Consider the following 19,535-nt stretch of genomic DNA (forward strand, 5'->3'; position numbering starts at 1 on the left):
CCCTTCAGTTCAATCCCTTGTACACTCTTCAAAAATTATCATATTCTTTAAACCCTCACTGCCTATGCAAAAATCGGTTAGCTCACAGAGAGCTCAATGTTGGATATATAAATCCGGGAGTCAACATTATTCAAGTGGTACTATGGTTTAAAAGTATTGTCACAATTCAGGTTTTGCCAACGTGGGGATATTTAGAGAGGGGTCCTTTCAGAGGCTATTGGGCCAGGAGAGATCCTGCATTGTGATTGGATAACTTCATAAAAGCACCTGGTCGAGGAAGTTCACTTTCTTCTGCCCTTCTGCCTCCTATCATGTGAAAATACAGTGTTTTTCCCCCTTAGAGGATGTCATTCTCACCAGACACCAAATGTTGGTGCTGTAATCTTGGACTTTCAGCCTCCAGAGTTCTGAGAAATTAAACCTTTTTCTTTATAAGTTACCTAGTCTGTGAGATTCTTTTATAGCAGCATAGAATGTTCAAAGTAATGTCTAAATGTGACTAATAATTGGCTGTACATATAAGAATATGAGGAAGAAACCAAGGATAGTCCAACATTTTAAGTTCTGGTAAAGGTTGTACATCTTCATCAATGATGAATTTAAGTAGATAAGAGAGACAGGGAGAAGCCCCAATGAGGAATGTGAGATTACAGAATAACAAAAGAAAAGTGATTCAAAAAGAGATTATGGGTAATTTGATGTTTTTCAAATTTGGTGACTTAGGTGATTTAGTAAAAACAGTTTCACAGGGGTAAGATTGAAGCCAGTTGGGAATGTTCTTCATATGTAACTTACAGGTGGAAAGTAACGTTCTTCATATGTATCTTACAAAAGGAAAAGCCATGGAGCAGAAAAGTGGGGAGCATATTTAAGGAACAGTGAGTAACTAACTCAGTTTTGCAGGGTCATTGGGTAATTGTGGGAAATAGAGGGTCAAAATGCTGGAAGACTGTTACATCACATTGGGGAATTCTATAAAAGTCAGCTTAAGAAATTTAGACTTGAATTCATTAAGTTCTGTCTGATGTCTATAATTTATGGATGATAAAATAGTCTATTACTCTATATATCATCTATTTGTTTATAGTATGATAAATATACTCTTTTGTAAAAAGAAAAGTGTATTTTTTTCAAAAATATTAAATGTTTTAAAGAATAAATATTGAAGTTTTAACAACAAATAACTTGTGGAAAGTGATGTGTTATTCAGGTTATCTGAAAGAAACAGATGGCTTGTTCAGTCTTGATAATTGAAGGGAATTCAGTAAAGGAGTAATTTACCAGGTCATGGGAAGAATTTAGGAAAAACTAAAGATTTCAGGAGTAATAGTGTTCCCCAGGGCTAGTGACCAGTTCAAGATCTGGAAGGGCAAGAGGTATAGATGATTACAGGAACCTGGAGAGTTATGCTGAGAGGACACCTGTCAAGAGATGTGGCATTTGGTGGAAGGCCACAGCCAACCCAGGTGACCTAAAAGGGAAAGAGCCAGGGGAGCATTCAGACTTCAGTCTCCTCTGCCAGTGTTTCCCAGGAGCCACAGGCAAGGAGGTCTGTAGATGGGATTCATATTGGTCAACCTCTTTAGATGGGAGTAAAAATAGGCAGAAAAAAATCTGGAAAGAGGAACAGGAAACGTCTACCACTATTGGGTTGAAATTATTTTTCTATTTGTATTTTATGGTGTGTGTACATATTTTTAAAATTTATATAATATGCGAACCACTTTTGTAGAACTGAAAATATTTTTAAGTTCTAAAACTAAAGTAAAAGCTAGAAGCAAGAAGAATATTTTTAAAAAATATTTTTATAGTAGATGGACACAATACCTTTATTTTATTTTTACATGGTACTGAGGTTTGAACCCATTGCCTCACGTGTGCTAGGAAAGTGCTCTACCATTGAGCTACAACCCCAGCCCAAGAAGAATATTTCTGCCAAAGGGATTATACACGACCAAATTTAGACAGTGCAAAAGTGACCATGCCAGTGGAAAGGAGGTATAGAACTGGAAAGATATGACCAAAATGTGCTGCAGGTATTTCTCTGGACAAAAATCACCTAAGGATGGAAGTATTCAACCATAATTTGATTCTAGTTTACTGGAAGAAGTCTCCCACTCAGTGTCCAACACAGATAACCCTTTTTACCTGAGCACCTACCATATGACTTTTTCCTTACAACACACTTCAAAATATTTATTCAAAATTGGTCATCAGAAGAGAAAACTGGCTGTTATTCATCCACATGCACAAATAACATAGGTAGAAATTGCTTGTGAGGCTAAGTGTGGGAAAATGGGGTCATAATGCTAGAAGACTGTTATAGTCACATTGGGGTGAGGCTGGATAAATAGAGAGTGTACTTCAGTCACCCTTAGCTGTTTTACTAAGAGGGTTCCATTTCACGCTTGAATTATTTGAAAATACTTTGTGTCATTCCTATCATTTTCTTCATATTTTAGCAGAAAATTTCTTCTAATAAAGTAGAAAAGTATACAAAGTAAGGTAAAACTAAAAAAAAGCCTAGAAATGTTTATACATTAAAATATTTTATATATTATATAGAAAAAAGTGAATAAATCAAAGGACAAACTTGATTATACATATGCTTCCATTTCCTCTGCATATAATTTTCATGCTGAGACTAAAGAAAATTGTGTATTAACTTCTGTCAGAAAGTATGTTAATAAAGTAACTCATTTGTGTGAATATATAAATTAATTCATTTTATGAATTATAAATAAATGCCATAATGTATATCACCCACAAAATTTTATAATAGCTAAAGTCATGTATGAATTAAATATTTTAGCTCCAATATTTAAATAACTATAAGATAACTGAAGCCAAGAACATGAGGCAGTTGGTCAAAGACTCCTTCAGGCAAATGAGCACCACTGATTGTAGGCGTGAACAGAATACTTCCAAGGAGTTCTGGCAACTGAGTGTGCCTTCAGAAGAGGCCCGAGTATCTAGAAATTGCAGCAGACCAGGAATGGCATAAGGACCAAGCTTGCTTTGGTCCTTATGAAATAGAGATTCAGCAAAAAGGTAGGGCTTGGGCCTTTTGGTAGGGTGACAGGGTAAGTACATACTTTGGAGGTCGAAGATGCCAAGACAGCTAAGATTTACCAGGTCAAGATCCTGAAACCACTGTAGAGAAACAAGCCTGAAATTCTATGTGTGGTTTTCTCTCAAGAAATTTGACTACTCCTAAGCCACACAGGGGCTGGCACGACATCAAAACACCAGGCAGAAGGCATCCTGTGGGAGGCTGAAGATCTGAGCAGAGATTTTAGCCTTTTGTAGTGCTAATTTGATAGAGTTAGGCCACTTAAGATGGAGGAGACTGTAACATTCTAAGCTTTTGAGACTCCTAAAGGGTTATACCCTACCTTGAAGTAAGACTAAGCTAGTAATACATCATCACCAACAAAGTATAATGTCCAAGCAGCTCTGGAAATGCTATTTCTGTTCTAATACAATAGAAGTTTAGGAGTATATTGCATACTGAAATATCAGTTGTTTCTGTATGTGAATGATCTCTTTGAGTACAACATTTCCATTTCCTCAAAGGGATCAATCCAGTGCCTTTGTTACCTGCCAGAAGAAAATCAAATAGATTTTGGAGTAAGACACTCTCATGTACAGACTCTACAATTTTTTTATCCTCATTGCCCATCATTAAATTAAAAAAAAAACTGAATTTTATAATACTCACCTAGCACGTGTGGGGTGCTGGGTTCGATCTTCAGCACCACATAAAATAAAATAAAAGTATTGTGTCCAACTACAACTAAAACAAAATATTTTAAAAAACAGAGAAAGAGAGAAACTATAAGTTTCCAGGAGAAGATAAAAGTTATATTCCCTTAAACAAAAACAAAGACAAAAGAAAAAATATTGATGGTTGACTTTCAAGGAAAATGATTGAAACTAGAAAACAATGAAATTTTATAAGTGCTCTAAGATTTTTAACTGGTAAAAACAAAACCCTCAAACAACAACAGCAAAAAACATCACCAGTAAACTTGCATGAAAATGAAAACAATATTTTTTTTAAGGAGGAAAAAATTTTGCAGGTATAAGGATAGCATAAAATAAAGGAATTAAGAATACCAAAGAGCATAAACTTATAGAAAACCAGGGGAGGTATAACAGGAGAGGAAGCAACAGTTTTGAGAAATAGTTAAGAAACAGCATTAATCACATGGGCAGGTAGGTGATAACTGTAGCCTTAGTTAAAAATGGGAAAGAAAGAATTCTCTTGTAGAATCTTCTTAAAAACAACTTTATTGCAGTGTAATACACATACAAAAATTTAAATGTATAGGTAGAGGACTTTTGGCAAATGTATGCATCTATATTACCATCATCCCAACCATAATATACAATGATTTCATGGCCCCCTCTTGTCCCTTTGTTTTTAATCTTCTCCAATACCCTGCTACAGTAAATATTTTATAAATTTTTGAGAAATGTTTATAACCCCCTAAGTCCCAATCCATTTCAGAAAGGGAATGTTTCTCAGAAATTTGTATAGACTAAGAAATTTTTAACAACACAACAGGTCAGAATCTTTTAAAATTCCTTTCAGTTTCAATCCTTATAAGTAGCAATCTATGATCTGTAGTAACTGAAAACTTTTAATAAAATTGTTTGAAATGAATTTTTGATTTTTCATCACAGGAATATTGATCTTCACTTACTGGCTCACTCATTCTGTTTGGAGAAAATGATTTTTACCAATCAAGATACGTTTTCCTTTTTTTTTTTTTTTTTTGGAGAGCCATCCATTAACATACCTGGCATCATTCCAAGCCTTCATGCCCTCCTCTTCCAGGATTAGATTAATTGACGGTGAATTTTAAGGGGGAAAGTTAGTTATGCAATTGTATTATTTGACTAGGGCTACTATAACAAAGTGATAAAAACTGGGTGTCTTAAAAAACAGAAATTTATTATCTCACAGTTCTGGAGGCTAGAAGTCAAAGATCAAGGTGTTGGCAGGATTGGTTCCTTCAGAGGGCAGTGGGAGAGAATATGTTCCATGTCTCTCTCCTAGCTTCTGAAATTTGAAGGTAGTCTTTGGCATTCCTTGGCACATAGAAGCATCATCCAGATTTACGTCTTTATCTCTGCATGGCATTCTCCCTGCATGATATCTATGTCCAAAATCCCCCTTTTTTCAAGGACATCAGCCATACTGGATTAGGAATCCACCCTATTCCAGTAAACTCTCATCTTAACAAATTAAATTTGCAATGAACCTTATTTCCAAATACAGTTACATTCTGAAGTATTAAGGCTTAAAAGTTCAATATATGAATTTTGAGAAGACATGATTTACCCCCAAAACAACATCCCAGCCCTTCTTTTTCCTCCTTTCTCTTGGGACCAGGCCTGCCCTCAGTGCTTATGACTGTTTTGGGCCATGTTGTAAGCTGATGGGTAAAAATAGTTTCAATGGAAAGACCTGAATGTCTGTTCAGTGACAGAGAAGGAAAGAGTATCAAATTCTAGGATTCAGAGCATGAAAACAGGGCTGGGGGTTTAGCTCCATGGAAGAACCCTTGTCTAGCATGCACAAGGGTTTGGGTTTGATCCCCAGCAGTGCAAATAACCAAAAGAGAAGAACAACACAATATGAAAACATGTGTCCACAAATATAAAGCACATTCCCTAATATCATCTCTTTCGTTTCTACAGGTACTATTTTGCTCTTCCATATATCTTCATTTTATTTTCATGCTTCAATTGATTCAAAACTTCTGAGAGTAAAATGAGCATAGATCTATAACCTGAACAGTAAGGACTTAACAAGACAAATGCATCCACATCTCTTAAATCTGGATGATCGTTTAGAGTTGAAACACACAGGGCCAATCCAGGCATAGAGTTATCATAATTAATTGGGAAACATTTTAATCTCCAAACAAAAGGGGCTTAGATAAATGAGGTAAACACATAAATATTTTCCTTTTAAGAGAAGGAAAGAGAAGGAATGAGGCCAGCCATTTATAAGAGTGTGCAGTGAGGATTACCCCAAGTTTTTTGGAATACCAGTCTCACCAAGAAGTGACATTTACTGAGAAAGGAAATGGAGGAGATGGGGCAGCTTTGGAAGAAAGATGATAAATTTGGTCAGAGCACACTGAGTCTGAGAATCTGGGGAAAAGGCTAGTGAAGAAGTTCATGTGTTTTTCAAGAAAGACCACTCAGATGGCCATTGACCTCATGGGAGAAGATAGGGTCACTCAAGGAACCATGGGGAGGTGGGGAGATAGGGTAAGAATGAACCCTGTTGAAGGGCCAGGTGTGGAGGACAAGGTGAAGAGGACAGCTGGAAGCAGCCTGTGAAAAACTTCAACCAGCTGAGTGCAGGTTCCCACCACAACACTAAGACGGCCCGTCCGAAACCAGACTGAATTCATGCCTTGAGAGCTCTCTGTTTGCCTAGGGCCATGTCTGTGGTGTCTTTAGCTCCAGAAGTTTTGCACTGAGGAGGATTATGGGTCCATAAAGATGCAAGTAAACAAGCATAGATGGGGAAATAGGACCAATGGCTTTTAGGCTGAAGAAGAGGCACTATCCCTTGATCTGGTCAGTGAAGAACCCAGGAATGGGAGGTCGGCTTGTGAAATGGTCCCTTCACACTGTCTCAGGATTTGTCCAACATAATTGCTATACTACTAATAAAAAATTCATCATCTTAAATATGAATCAGAAATTATTGCGGAAGAAGTTAACACATGAGGCAGGGAATCAATTTAGAGGCAATTGCCCTAACCAGACTACATCTTGAGCAGTTTTGCAAAGCGCAGTAGGAGAAGTAGTGACACTGGATACCCCTTGAGAGATACAGAAGTACATGGCAAATATATTTTTTGGCTTGAACCATAATTTTCTGTATATTAGCTATTACTCAGGATAGTCCAATGAAATGTCTGCTTCCAAAGTTCTGTTCTAGAACTTATCTATGAAGACTTCAATTAATAATAAACCTCAGCTGAAATTCATTTTAGTTTCTTCTGTGCTATCTGAGATGATTCTCATAAGGACCAAGAGCAGAATCATTAATTTTTGCTTTGGTTTAATTAAAAGGAAAATTTTTTTTTTTCTGAGACATCAACATCACTGTTTCCAAAGATGTAAATATACATTGCTCATAGCTAGGAAGGACCTTAAAGGAAGTAACCTGAACTACTTGACTTGTCAATGTTGCTGATTATTACACATCTAACTGGGCATTTCTTTCCCAAATGTTATTTTACAAGATAAAATTTTCAATAAATTTGATCTTTGAAATGTCTCTGTTTAAATAGGACTCTGTAATTGATAAATAGGAAAGATTTTAAGTTAGCAACTATATTCTGAAGTGTGCTTACCTTGTAAAATCTGCATTTCTTTTGAATCCAGCAGCTGATCATGTAAATGACACATTTAACTTCAAAAAATGGAAGTAAACATTGGCTTTCTATATTGACAAGGAGCAGTTCGCTGACATGAAGTAATTAAGTTAATGATAAATATCATTAAAATATCAAGCACAAATGTCCCCCAAATCATTGATTTTATTATTTATGGATTTATATCTGATTTAATTCAAGAAAACCAATGTGTTCTAGCCATCAATTTTCTCATGGCCTCTTTCACTTCCTTGTTCCTCAGACTATAGATGAGAGGATTCAACATGGGGATCACCACTGTGTAGATCACAGAGGCCACTTTGACCTGACCAGCTGAATAGCTTGACTTGGGCATTACATACACAAACAAAACTGTCCCATAAAACAGAGTGACTGCAGTGAGGTGAGAAGTGCAGGTAGAGAAAGCCTTGTTCCTTCCCTCGGTGGAGCGCATCTTCACGATGGAGTGGAGGATGTATATGTAGGACACAATTATGGTAAACAATGTGCTTATCAGAACAGAGGCAGAAGAGATGGCAGGAGAAATCTCAGCGATGTAAACATGGCCACAAGAAAGCTTCAGGAGTGGGAAGAGGTCACAGAAAAAGTGGTTGATTTTATTTGGGCCACAGAAGGACAGGTTCATCAAACAGCCTGTAAATGATGATGCATTCATGCAACCACCTAGGTAGGATGCCCCCAATAGAAGGAAGCAGACCAGTGGGGACATCTGGGTGGAGTAGAGCAGGGGAGAACAGATGGCTACATATCGGTCATAGGCCATGGTGGCCAGGAGAAAGCATTCTGTCGTCCCAAAAGTGACATCTGAGCCGAGCTGGGCTATGCAGCCCATGAGAGGGATAGTAGTTTTTTCTCTTAAGAAACTGATGAGCATTATTGGTGTAACTGACGTGGAATATCCTATGTCCACAAAGGCCAAATGGCTGAGGAAGAGGTACATTGGGGTGTGAAGCTGCGGGCTGCTTCGGATTAACAGGATTATGCTGATATTCCCCACTATGGTCACTGCATACACTGCTAGGAAAACCACAAAGAGGATGGCACATAGTGTGCGATTGTCTGTTAATCCCAAAATGATGAACTCTGTCACTGCCGTATTGTTTTCAGTCTCCATCTCTCCATTTAATGGTGCCTACCAAAACCAGAACCAGAGGCAGTTTAACTGGCTGAAATAACCCATGATTAATGTGTGCACCTAAATATAAACTTGCAGTTAAGTTTTTTAAAATGGCAAATTTTGTTTTACTTATAGAATACTTTGGGTACACAAGTTTTCTTTTCAAATTCTATGAAATATTAAAATTTAAAACTCAATTACCTTAGAACCTAGATATTAGATCTCTACTTGTGCACCATAGAGCAAGTCTAATCCCTATGTGCACAAGAAATATATAAATGGGTGTTTACAACACTGATGGTAATAACATAAACTATAAATAACTTAAATGTTCATGGGAAGGCCAGCTTTTAGTTTTTCCATTCCCATCCCAATGTACCTCTGCTCTATGTTATCTATTTAGTAAATGCTCTCTCTATTTATGCAGCTTACTGGGCCAATAAAGATAGAATTGACTTGGATATCTCTTTCTTTCTGACTTTCTCACTTTCCTGGAATAATAATCATACTGTTAATTATAATAATCAATACCAAGAGCTGGCTCGTGTCTATATTCAAGATGGAAAGGCCAAACAGAATTTTTAGTACTGTTTTGAGATGTTTGATAATGTGTCCTAGGATTATTTCTTTATCATACCTTTTTATGCTTATGGGATTGTGTGAAGCAATAACAGTCTAGCTGACATTATGGACTAGCATTATAAGTAAATAGAAATACTTGGTGACTTGCATTAGGTTATTTTTAGTTTTGCCAGTTCCACTAAGCAATTGTATGGAAATAAATAGTGAGGGCACTTGACACAAGCAGGAGGAGGGGAGGTAAGGGTGTTGTAGCTAGCTAGGAAAGCGAGAAAATTACATTGAAAGAAAGATTAATTAGCATTTCAGAATAATGGTCCCCTTGTTCAAAATATAGCACATGAGCAAAGACAGGGGCGAATGCTAGTCACGTTCATCCTTTTCCAAGACTCTAATCTAAAGACCAGCATATTCTTTAGAATAATTTGATTTTCCTTCAAAAACCCCTATTTGAAGAATAATTTTTTAAAAAGTTTTTTTAGTTGTAGTTGGACACAATACCTGTATTTTATTTATTTTTATGTGGTGCTGAGGATCAAACCCAGGGTTTTGCACATGCTAGACGAGTGCTCTACTGCTGAGCCCCAGCCTCAGCCCCGAAAGAATATTTTTTAAAAATGCATATGTAACTATCAGTAACCATGCTCTGAGCCAAAGATTCTGTCAAATTGTATACAATCAACATCACATAGGATTATGTGTCAGAATTCTCAGATTCTTTTTTATCTAGACAAAGACTCAAACCAGAAATATATTTTTAAAGAAATAGGTGCATAAAAGACACACATATTTCTAAAGTTGGATTATGGTGCCAGATATTAGATTCCTGCTTGTGTACCATAGAGCAAGTCTAATCCCTATGTGCACAAGAAATATATAAATGGATATTTACAACACTGATTTTAATAACATAATCTACAAATAAATGTTCATGGGAAGGCCAGCTCTTAGTTTAGTGATGTGTAGAAATATCATGGACTTTGGGGCCATGAAAACCTGGCATTTCTAACTCTACTTCTTATAGTATATGGAATCATGAGAAAAATCATAAGAATTTCTTGATTTTCTGTTTTCTTATCTGTAAAAAAGGAGATACATACCTCATGTGATTCTTGTGTTAATTTATATGATGTAGATAAAACACCAAGCCCTGTTTTCAAAGTAGAGGAATAACAAATAGGTCCTCAATTTCTAACAGTTTCTTTGAAACAGTAATTTGTTATTTCTGGAACGTACAGGATAATGAAATATTTCTATGTTGTTAAAAAAATAAGAAGTATAAACTGGTTAAACATCTACTGAAACAGTGGGGAGAGGCTCCAAGGAATTGTTGCTGTATAGCAAAGCCATATTTAAGTGTCATTTTGGTCATTTGGGATATTGCCCCAAATTACTTACTTCACTTGAAGTTATGAATTAATTACTGCACTTGTTTTGTAAAATTACACAGACAATCCACTGGAGAGAGAATTAAATGTACTCACCTACTGGGACAGAGAACTAAAATGTGTACATGATTATGTAAAAGTCTGAGTGAAATATTTTCTAAATACTCAGGGGTTTCATTTATTTTTAATTAAATGATGTGAAAAAATAAATCACAACATTTTGCTATAATTTAAGTTGATTTTTAGATTAAAATGACTAATATACTTGCAGCAGTTTGTGGCACTGCTGAAATGTGGCCATATTCAGTGGCCCAGGTATGCATGCCACCTACACTTAGAGATAATTTGGGTTTGGTTTACAAAGATGCATCCAATAGAATTGCAATATTATTTTCATAGAAGTGACATAAACTTTAAAAATAATATATATCTACTTTTTTTATAGTAGGGATTTAACCCAGGGATGCTTTACCATTGAGCTACATCCTAAGTCCTTTTTATTTTTCATTTTGAGACAGGGTCTCACTAAGTTGCTGAGGGCCTGGATAAATTGCTGGTCTTGCACTTGCAATTCTCCTGTCTCCTGAGTCACTGGGATTACAGGGCTGTGCCACCATATCTAGTTATTTCCCACATTTTATAATTTGTCCTAGACATGATATGCATTACACCGATTGCTGGTAGACATAATAACTCTCTCTTTCTCTGTCTGTTATCTACTCTGGTCCACTATTGTGTGTGGTTTCAAATAGAACAATAAAGGTTACACTAACATTTTTTAAGACTCTGACATATATAGTTTCTGCATTGCCTGTTCACTTGTCATCACCACCATTAGCTTGTGGTGTTCTTTAATTATGGCTACATAACACAATATTCACTAGGTTAAAAGTCAGGTTCCTTTTATTCTGAATTGGAGAGTCCGTAAGAAATTCTTTTTTGGAAAAAGGCTAAGCCTGATGATCTACATTTGGAGGTTCTAGCAGCTCAAACATCTCGACTTCAACAAATTAGGAAATGGACATGTGAGGTTCCATGTGTCCTAGAAAGACAGTTCATTTAGGTTTTAAGAAAACATGACTGTCCAGGTTCTTGGCCTTTCTACCAAAGAATTGAGCCAGACAGCAGAGGTTAGCGAAGAAGGGTTTATTGAAAGCAAAAGTATAATCTGGGAGTGTACTGGGAGTGGGCCGAGCTGTGAAGTAGCTCAACGCAGTGGAGATTGCTTTTATCGGTATGTGCTAGCTCTCCACTTCTCCCCTGTGTGGATTTGGGGTTGAATGGCACCTTGATTGACAGCTGAACCTGACACAATTTCTTTTACACTGTAAAATGGTAAGTTTCTGCCTGCCCCCCTTCCCCTGGAAAATACATAAAAGAGGAACAAATTGAAATGCTAAAGATATGTTGACAAGCAAAGAGTTAAATTTAGGTCAGTCCCTTGGCTATTGCATATAAAGGGCTTTCCCTTCAGGGGCTTGAATTCCTCTTTGTGATCATCTAACTTCTTCCCTTTAACCTCACAATGACCCAGTTTTGCCTCAGAGGCTGGGCTTCAGGTGAAATGTGGCAACCTCCCTTCTGCTTTTTCTGTTCCTTCCCGTGCCCTATCTCCTACCTAACATGACTGTGACTGATGAGTGACACAAATAGGTAGCCAATGATTCCATAAAAACATCCAGATCACATCTGGGAGAATTAAATTTCTTTCATCCCTGTCTTTCCACTAACATTTTGTTCACAACTCTTGACTACTACTACTACCTTTCCTTTAAAAATCCTTTTAAAAACTTCCTCTTTCCCTGGTGTGAAGATACAGTCTCTATGACTGTTTTTGTATCCATATTTAATGGTCCAGTACTAGAAATACAGGAGGCATAAAATAGACATTTGTTGAATTGATGTTAAATCATTTTTTTTAATCTATGCTATGGCCAATTAAAATAGTAACTGACATCTCTATCTTTACTCAAGAGTCAAGGGTGTAGCTCTGTGGTAGAGTATGTGACAAAATTATTCATCTTGTTTAACTCAAAGTTTGTACCTATGGATGAGTAACTCCCCATGTCCCCCACCCTCAGGTGCTGGACCCACATTTCTATTCTTTGAGTCGGTTAATTTGACTATTTTAGATACTTTATTTAAGTGGAATCATGTAGCACCTGTCCTTCTGTGACTGGTTTATTTCATTTTGCATAATATCTTAAAGGACATTGAAGTTGCATATTGCAGAATTTCCTTTTCTTTTAAGCTGAATAAAATTCCACTGTATATATATGCCACATTTTCTTTATCCATTCATCTTTCGAAGGGGATTTAATTGGTTTTTACATCTTAGCTATTTTGAACAGTGCTGCAATGAACATGGATTAATTGAATCCAGAAAATACTGATTTCAATTATTTTGGACAAATAGTCAGAAGACATGTTTCTGGATCATACAGTGTTTTATTCTTAATTTTTAAAGGAACTCTTATACTGTATTCCTTGGGGGGACTGTACCATTTTGCATTCCCACCAATGGTGTACAAGGACTCTAAATTCCCCATATCCATGAAAACACTTCTTGTCTTTTTTAAAAATAATAGCCATTTATGCAAGCATGAGACAATATCTAATTTTGGCTTTGATTTACATTCAAGTAATGACAAGTGACATTGAGCATCTTTTAATTATCCAGTGGCTATTTTTGTCTTCTTTGGAAGAGATATAAATATGTGGATATTTATATGTCTTCTTAGTTCATTTTTAATTGGGTTATTAGGGTTTTTTTCGTTATTGAGTTAAAAATGTTTTCCTTATATGTTTTGGAAATTAAATCTTTAACAGGAAATGCAAATATTTTCTCATTCCATAGAATGCCTTTTCACTCTGATGATTGTTTTCTTTGCTGAGCAGGAGCTTTTTAGTTTGACACAGTCCTTTTGTCTATCTTTGCTTTCGTTGCCTGTGCTTTGGGTCAATTTTCAAGAAATCATTGCCCAGAGCAATGTCGTGAAGCTGCCCCCTATGTTTTGTTTTAGAAATTTTATAGTTTCCAATCTTACATTAAGTCTTTACCCATTTTGAATTTAGTTTTGCAAATGGTATAAGATAGAGGTCTAATTTGATCTATTTATATTCACTTATTTAATTTCCCAGTACCATTTGTTGAGGAGAATTTCCATTCTCCATTATGTAGTCATGGCACTTACATATCATTTGAGCATGCCTGTAAGGTTTATATATGAAATTCCTATCTATTCTTCTGATCATATGTCTATCTTTATGCCAGTATCATACTGTTTCAATATTGTAAAGGTATTTTGAAAGTATGATGCTTCAGCTTTGTTCCTTTTTCTCAAGATTGTTTTGGCTATTTGGTGTCTTTGTGGTTCCATATGAATTTTAGGATTAATTTTTTCACTTATGGCAAGAATATAATTGGGATTTGATAAGGATTGTCTTTATTCTATAAATTGCTTTGAGTAATGTGAACATTTTAACAATATTAAGTCTTCCAATCCATGAACACAGATGCCTTTTCATTTGGTTATACTTTCTACCATTACATTCACCAATGTTTTGCAGGTGTCAGGGTACAGATCTTTTCTTTCCTTAGTTTATTCCTATGCATTTTACTCTTTTGGATTATTTTAGAATAGAATTATTTCTTAATTTCTTTTCAAATAGTCCATTGTTAACGTATAGAAAAGCAGCTGATATTTTTGTTTTTGATCATACAACTTTGTTGAATTCCTTTATTAATTCTGACAGATTTTTGGATGAATATTTATCTTTTGACTATGGATTTTTGTCCATTTATGTTTAAAGTAATTATTGATAGGTAAGGACTTACTAGTGCCACTTTGTTAATTATTTTCTGACTCTTTCATGGTTCTTTTGTCCATCTTTTCCTGTTCTACTGTCTTCCTTCATGATTTGTTGATTTTTTTCATAGTAACATTCTTTGATTCCTTTCTCTTTTTTATGTCTTCATAGGTGTTTTCTTTGCAATTATCATGAGGTTTATAAAATATCTTATAACTATTTTAGGCTGGTAATCTTAATTATACAGAAAACTCTACACTTGCCAGGTGTGAGGGCTTATGCCTGTAATCCCAGTGATTCTGGAGGATGAAGCAGGAGGAAAATAAGTTTGAGACCAGCCTGGGCAACTTAATGAGACTCTGTCTCAAAATAAAAAATAAAAATGGTTGAAGATGCATTCAGTGGTAGAGTACCCCCAGGTTCAATCCCTAGCACCATCTTACTGATATCACTTCCCTTATCTTGCATTCTTATCAGAAAGAAGAATTCATGTGAGACAGATACTATATACATTTATAATTTTGCCCAGAGTATTTTATCAAATATAATCTTAGTATAGTAGGAATAGGTTATGTATCTTCTCAACAACCTATAAGGAAAAAAATGGGAGAAAGGACCACTTGAAGTTAGGCTGGAGTTGGGAGAATGTTTAGAGCCACAGCCGAAGGGCTCCCAGCAAACTTCCAGCTGCCAGCAAACTTCCAGCTGCCGGCTGATGATTGGCTCACAGCGGCCCCAGCAACATCTAGCTGATTGGCTCCTCTGCGGTGATGCTCATTGGGCTGTTTCCCTGCCCTTTCAGACTGCGGAGCTGCTCATTGGGGGACTTTTTGGGCTCCGCCCACGTGACCCAGCCAATCGGCCTCAAGAGCAGGAGGATTGGGGGAGGTGGAGAGAGGCTTGTGTGGGAGAGAGAGGCTTGTGGGAAGCCGGTGGTGGCAGTTGGGGCTCTGAGGGTTTTTCCTGAGAGGCTGTTTTGTTTGGCGTGTGTGGTTCTAAAAATAAAGTTAGTTTCTTTTGACAAGTGGCTCCTGATTGTGCCCAGCCAGACTGCGGCAGGAGAAGAAGGTTGAAAGTAAATGGTTGCCAAGAGTTATCACTGGGAAAATTACAACAGTAAAGAAAAGGTATAGTAGTATAAGTATAGTGCAAAAATTTTAAGGAAAAAATTGTTAAAAGAAAAATGAACTAGATGCCTAACTAACAGGGTATTATATAATGAAAAAGTTTTGAAATAATAAAATGATAGAAATGAGAACATATTAGCTGTTGCCAGAAGTTAAGGAGAAGATGAGGATGGAAGGAAAGTCATTGGGTTATAAAAGGTAACATGGGTGATCCTTATGGTGATGTAAATATTCTACATCTTGATGGTATCACTGTCAATATACTGGTTGGAATATTGCATAATAATTTTACAATATGTTATTATTGGGTAAAAGGAATATAGGATCTCTGAATTGTTATTATTTCTTACAATTGTATGTGACTGTCCAATTATTTTAAAATAAAGAGTTCAATTAAAAAGCAAAGGTAAAACCATCTAGAAATACAAAAATCTCATAAGCACTTAATTCTTCTAGAAAGATTTCTATATTGAATTGAAATTGTGTCTAGGACACTGTACTTTTGCTTACCCTTGTAAGTATAATTAGAATGGTTTTAGTAATCCATCAGAATTTTTCATATAAAAAAGTCTAATGCACAGAAAAAAATCCATTAATATTAGACAATCATTTTATATTGGAATGTGCATCTGCAATTTTCATCATCCTAATGAATTTTCACACACTAGTAATTGTACTCAAGAGGTTATATCCCAAAAGATCTAACTTCTCATAAATATAGCCTTGCTTTACATTGAAAATTCTTTGTTAGTTGTCCTTATTGTTGAGGTACATACATCTACAGGTAATAGTGTTCCCTTTCTATTGATACAGAAAGGTTTGTTTCTCATTTATATATTAGAAGTTAAGAATTGGTAATTTTAAGGTACTATTTTTTGCTCATACCCATATTTCTATTATCAGTGCTTGTTATTATTACATATATCGTCTTATTAAAAATAAGAATCCTGTGAGGTATGTTTTTTAAAAAAACAAAGTAATGATGGGTGTTGAATAGTTTATATAAATTGTCTAAGATTCCATAAATTGTCAGTGACAAAGCTGGAGCCAGATCCCAAGGCTGTAAGGCTCCAAAGCTCAAGGCATTTCTGCCTAACATGTTGCTTCTGTGCCATAATGACACCAAAATAAACTACTGGTATTTTCCTTAAAAGGCTAAACTTTGTTCAGCTTTGGCAAAATTCCTTCTTATCTTCCATACAAAGATAAGGACAGTAGCACTTTGAAGTTTAGACACATAAGTGTATTGTGTTCATGATAATAGTCATTTATCAGTTATGTTACATATACAGGATTTAAGGATCTTTGTTAATAATTGAAAGGTAATAATGTGGCTGGCTGAGCACATGGGTATCGAGGCCAGTGATTTCTTGAAATCAACTGATTTCTGGAAAGAAAAGAAAAATAGTTGTTCTATTCTGGTTCACCTTTATCCTTCACAGAACATCTGAACTAACAATATGACCCACAAGTGATTTGAGTGTGTTTAAAAAAGGTGGGGAGTAGGGGGGTTGTGCATATTCCTGGCCATGAATTGATGAGCATTTGTTTTATCAAGTTTTGCATGAGGTATTATATGAAAATATTTTCCCCCAAATTTGCAAATGAGTATTTATGTTTTGGGAATTTACATTATACAATGATTGTAAAAGTAAGTATGCAAAGGATACTATTTTATTCCACTCTAACAGCTACTTGTTTTTCTTTCAGTGGGGACCATTCCCAATATAAATGGGGACTGGAAACTGCACAATGGTGACAGAGTTCATTATTTTGGGGTTGACAGAGAATGCTATAATTTGTACCATTTTTTTTGTTGTGTTTGTAGGAATTTATGTTGTCACCTTAGTGGGCAATGTTACCATAATCATGTTAATCAGAGGCAGCTCTCAACTACATACCCCAATGTACCTTTTCCTCTGTCATTTGGCCTTTGTAGACATTGGGTACTCCTCATCAGTCACACCTGTCATGCTCACAGGCTTCCTTAGGAAGGGAACGTTTATTTCTGTGGCTGGTTGTGTAGCTCAACTCTGTTCTGTGGTGACTTTTGGGACAGCTGAGTGCTTCCTGCTGGCTGCCATGGCCTACGATCGCTACGTGGCCATCTGCTTGCCCCTGCTCTACTCCACCCACATGTCCCCTGGAGTCTGCATGCTCTTAGTGGGGGCTTCCTACCTAGGTGGATGTGTGAATGCTTGGACATTTACTGGCTGTTTACTAAGTCTGTCTTTCTGTGGACCCAATAAAGTCAATCATTTTTTCTGTGACTATTCACCACTTTTAAAGCTTTCTTGTTCTCATGATTTTACTTCAGAAATAATTCCAGCCATCTCTTCAGGCTCCATCATTGTGGTCACTGTGATTGTCATTGCTGTCTCTTATGTCTACATCCTTTTCTCAATCCTGAGGATGCGCTCAACTGAGGGGCGCCACAAGGCCTTCTCCACCTGCACCTCCCACCTCACTGCGGTCACTCTGTTCTATGGGACCATTACCTTCATTTATGTGATGCCCAAGTCCAGCTACTCCACTGACCAGAACAAGGTGGTGTCTGTGTTCTACACGGTGGTGATCCCTATGCTGAATCCCCTCATCTACAGTCTCAGAAACAAGGAGGTTAAAGAGGCTATGAGAAAATTGATGACTAGAACTCATTGGGGGTCCTGAAAAATTTGACTTGAAAAGTGAAAGAACAATATACTAAGAAAATTATGTGTATGTTTAAAGAATTCTAGACCCATAAATTTCATTGTCCCATTCTTAAGATAATTTTCTGTGTAAAAAAATGTGAATTTAATAATACGGGAACATCTAGTCAAATAAGCTTGCTTTATCCTTTCTCTTTCTACCATTTCTTTTTAAAATTTTGTTCTTTTTAGATATACATGATAGCAGAGTGTATTTTGACATATTAAACATACACGGAGTATAAGTTATTCTAATTAGGATCCTATTCTTGCAGTTGCACATAATGTGGAGTTTCACTGGTGGTGTATTCATATATGCATGCAAGAAGGTTATGTCTGATCCATTCTACTGTCTTCCTATTCTCAAACCTCCTCCCTTCCTTTTATTCCCCTTTACCTATTGTACCTATAAGTAAAAATATTTGCACACAAGTTCTGTGTTCTTTGAGTGTAGGCTTTAGAATTAAAGCTGTGGAAGCATCTGGAACCTCTTGAATGTAAAATAAAGAGTAGTATTCTGAGATCTCAGTGTGAAAGAGATGGTTTCCTTTTTCTACAACATTCTAAGGGTTGGAATCAGTAGAGCATTGTGGGAAGCCATCCTGACACGTGACTGGGCGACTCTTGTTAAGGGTCTGAGGCTTCTGGCTGTGTAGTTCTAACTAACTTTATGCCTAGAACCTCATTAATGAAACCATTGCGCAGGCCGCATGGTAGAATTGGCGCCCACGAGGGGGGCATTCTAGATTAGTTAGATTGAGTGGGAGCACGCTATAAAGATAAGGATAAAGATAAAGATAAAGGAAGAGGTGACAATTTGGGTCACAAAAGTACCTGGAGCTATTGAAGGAAAGAGACGTTAAATTAATTAAAATGGGAAATTCAACTTCTACAGATAAGGAAATGTATCTGACTATTTTAGACAGTATAATTAATCAGAAAGGAAAACAGATAAAGAAAGCTCAGTTATTACAATTCTTAAAGATTGTAGGTGAATATTGTCCTTGGTTTTGTGAACAAGAGTCTCCAAATTTATCTACTTGGGAGAAATTAGGAAGAAAGTTACAAAAGGTTTATTTTTCTAATGAACTACCTAGAGGCATAGAAAGTATTCAGAAAACTTGGACTGCTCTAGAAGTTTGTCTTTTTGAATATATGGGTCAAAGTTCGTGGCCCCCTGAAGACCTGTTAAAAGGCTTGCAAAGGGCTATTAAGTCTATTCAAATGGAAAATTCGCCTAAGGCTAAGTTAATTCCTTTTCCCTTAGGCCTTTTAAAAACAAAGGCCAAATCTAAGGTTAGGAATGTGACCTTAAACTTGCAAGACCAGACTAGCCCGCAGGGAGATTCTAGGGACCAATATCATAGAGGACAAACCTCTGAGATCTTAGAAAG

The 19,535-nt window shown here is 36.3% G+C and overlaps 2 protein-coding genes across 2 annotated transcripts; one reads left to right on the forward strand and one right to left on the reverse strand.

The window, feature by feature from the left end:
* Positions 1–7,605: 7,605 nt before the first annotated feature.
* Positions 7,606–13,458, reverse strand: LOC124088522 (olfactory receptor 5P4). Its single transcript, XM_046438205.2, has 2 exons — positions 13,432–13,458; positions 7,606–8,544 (listed from the first exon to the last, which is right to left on the reverse strand). Exon 2 carries the CDS (start codon positions 8,542–8,544, stop codon positions 7,606–7,608), a length of 939 nt encoding a protein of 312 aa, XP_046294161.1. The 5' UTR covers positions 13,432–13,458.
* A 3,724-nt stretch (positions 13,459–17,182) lies between these two features.
* LOC124088525 (olfactory receptor 5P80-like) lies at positions 17,183–18,121 on the forward strand. The gene has a single exon (XM_046438209.1). It carries the CDS (start codon positions 17,183–17,185, stop codon positions 18,119–18,121), a length of 939 nt encoding a protein of 312 aa, XP_046294165.1.
* Positions 18,122–19,535: the final 1,414 nt, after the last annotated feature.

This window comes from Marmota monax, unplaced genomic scaffold, assembly GCF_021218885.2.
Source record: "Marmota monax isolate L192 unplaced genomic scaffold, Marmota_monax_Labrador192_F-V1.1 WCK01_AAM20220418_F8-fsc00061, whole genome shotgun sequence".
Taxonomy (NCBI): Eukaryota; Metazoa; Chordata; class Mammalia; order Rodentia; family Sciuridae; genus Marmota; species Marmota monax.

Excerpts from the sequence above, each read along its gene's own strand:
- LOC124088522 (XM_046438205.2), bottom strand. The coding sequence starts at position 8,544 with ATGGAGACTGAAAACAATACGGCAGTGACAGAGTTCATCATTTTGGGA.
- LOC124088525 (XM_046438209.1), top strand. The coding sequence starts at position 17,183 with ATGGGGACTGGAAACTGCACAATGGTGACAGAGTTCATTATTTTGGGG.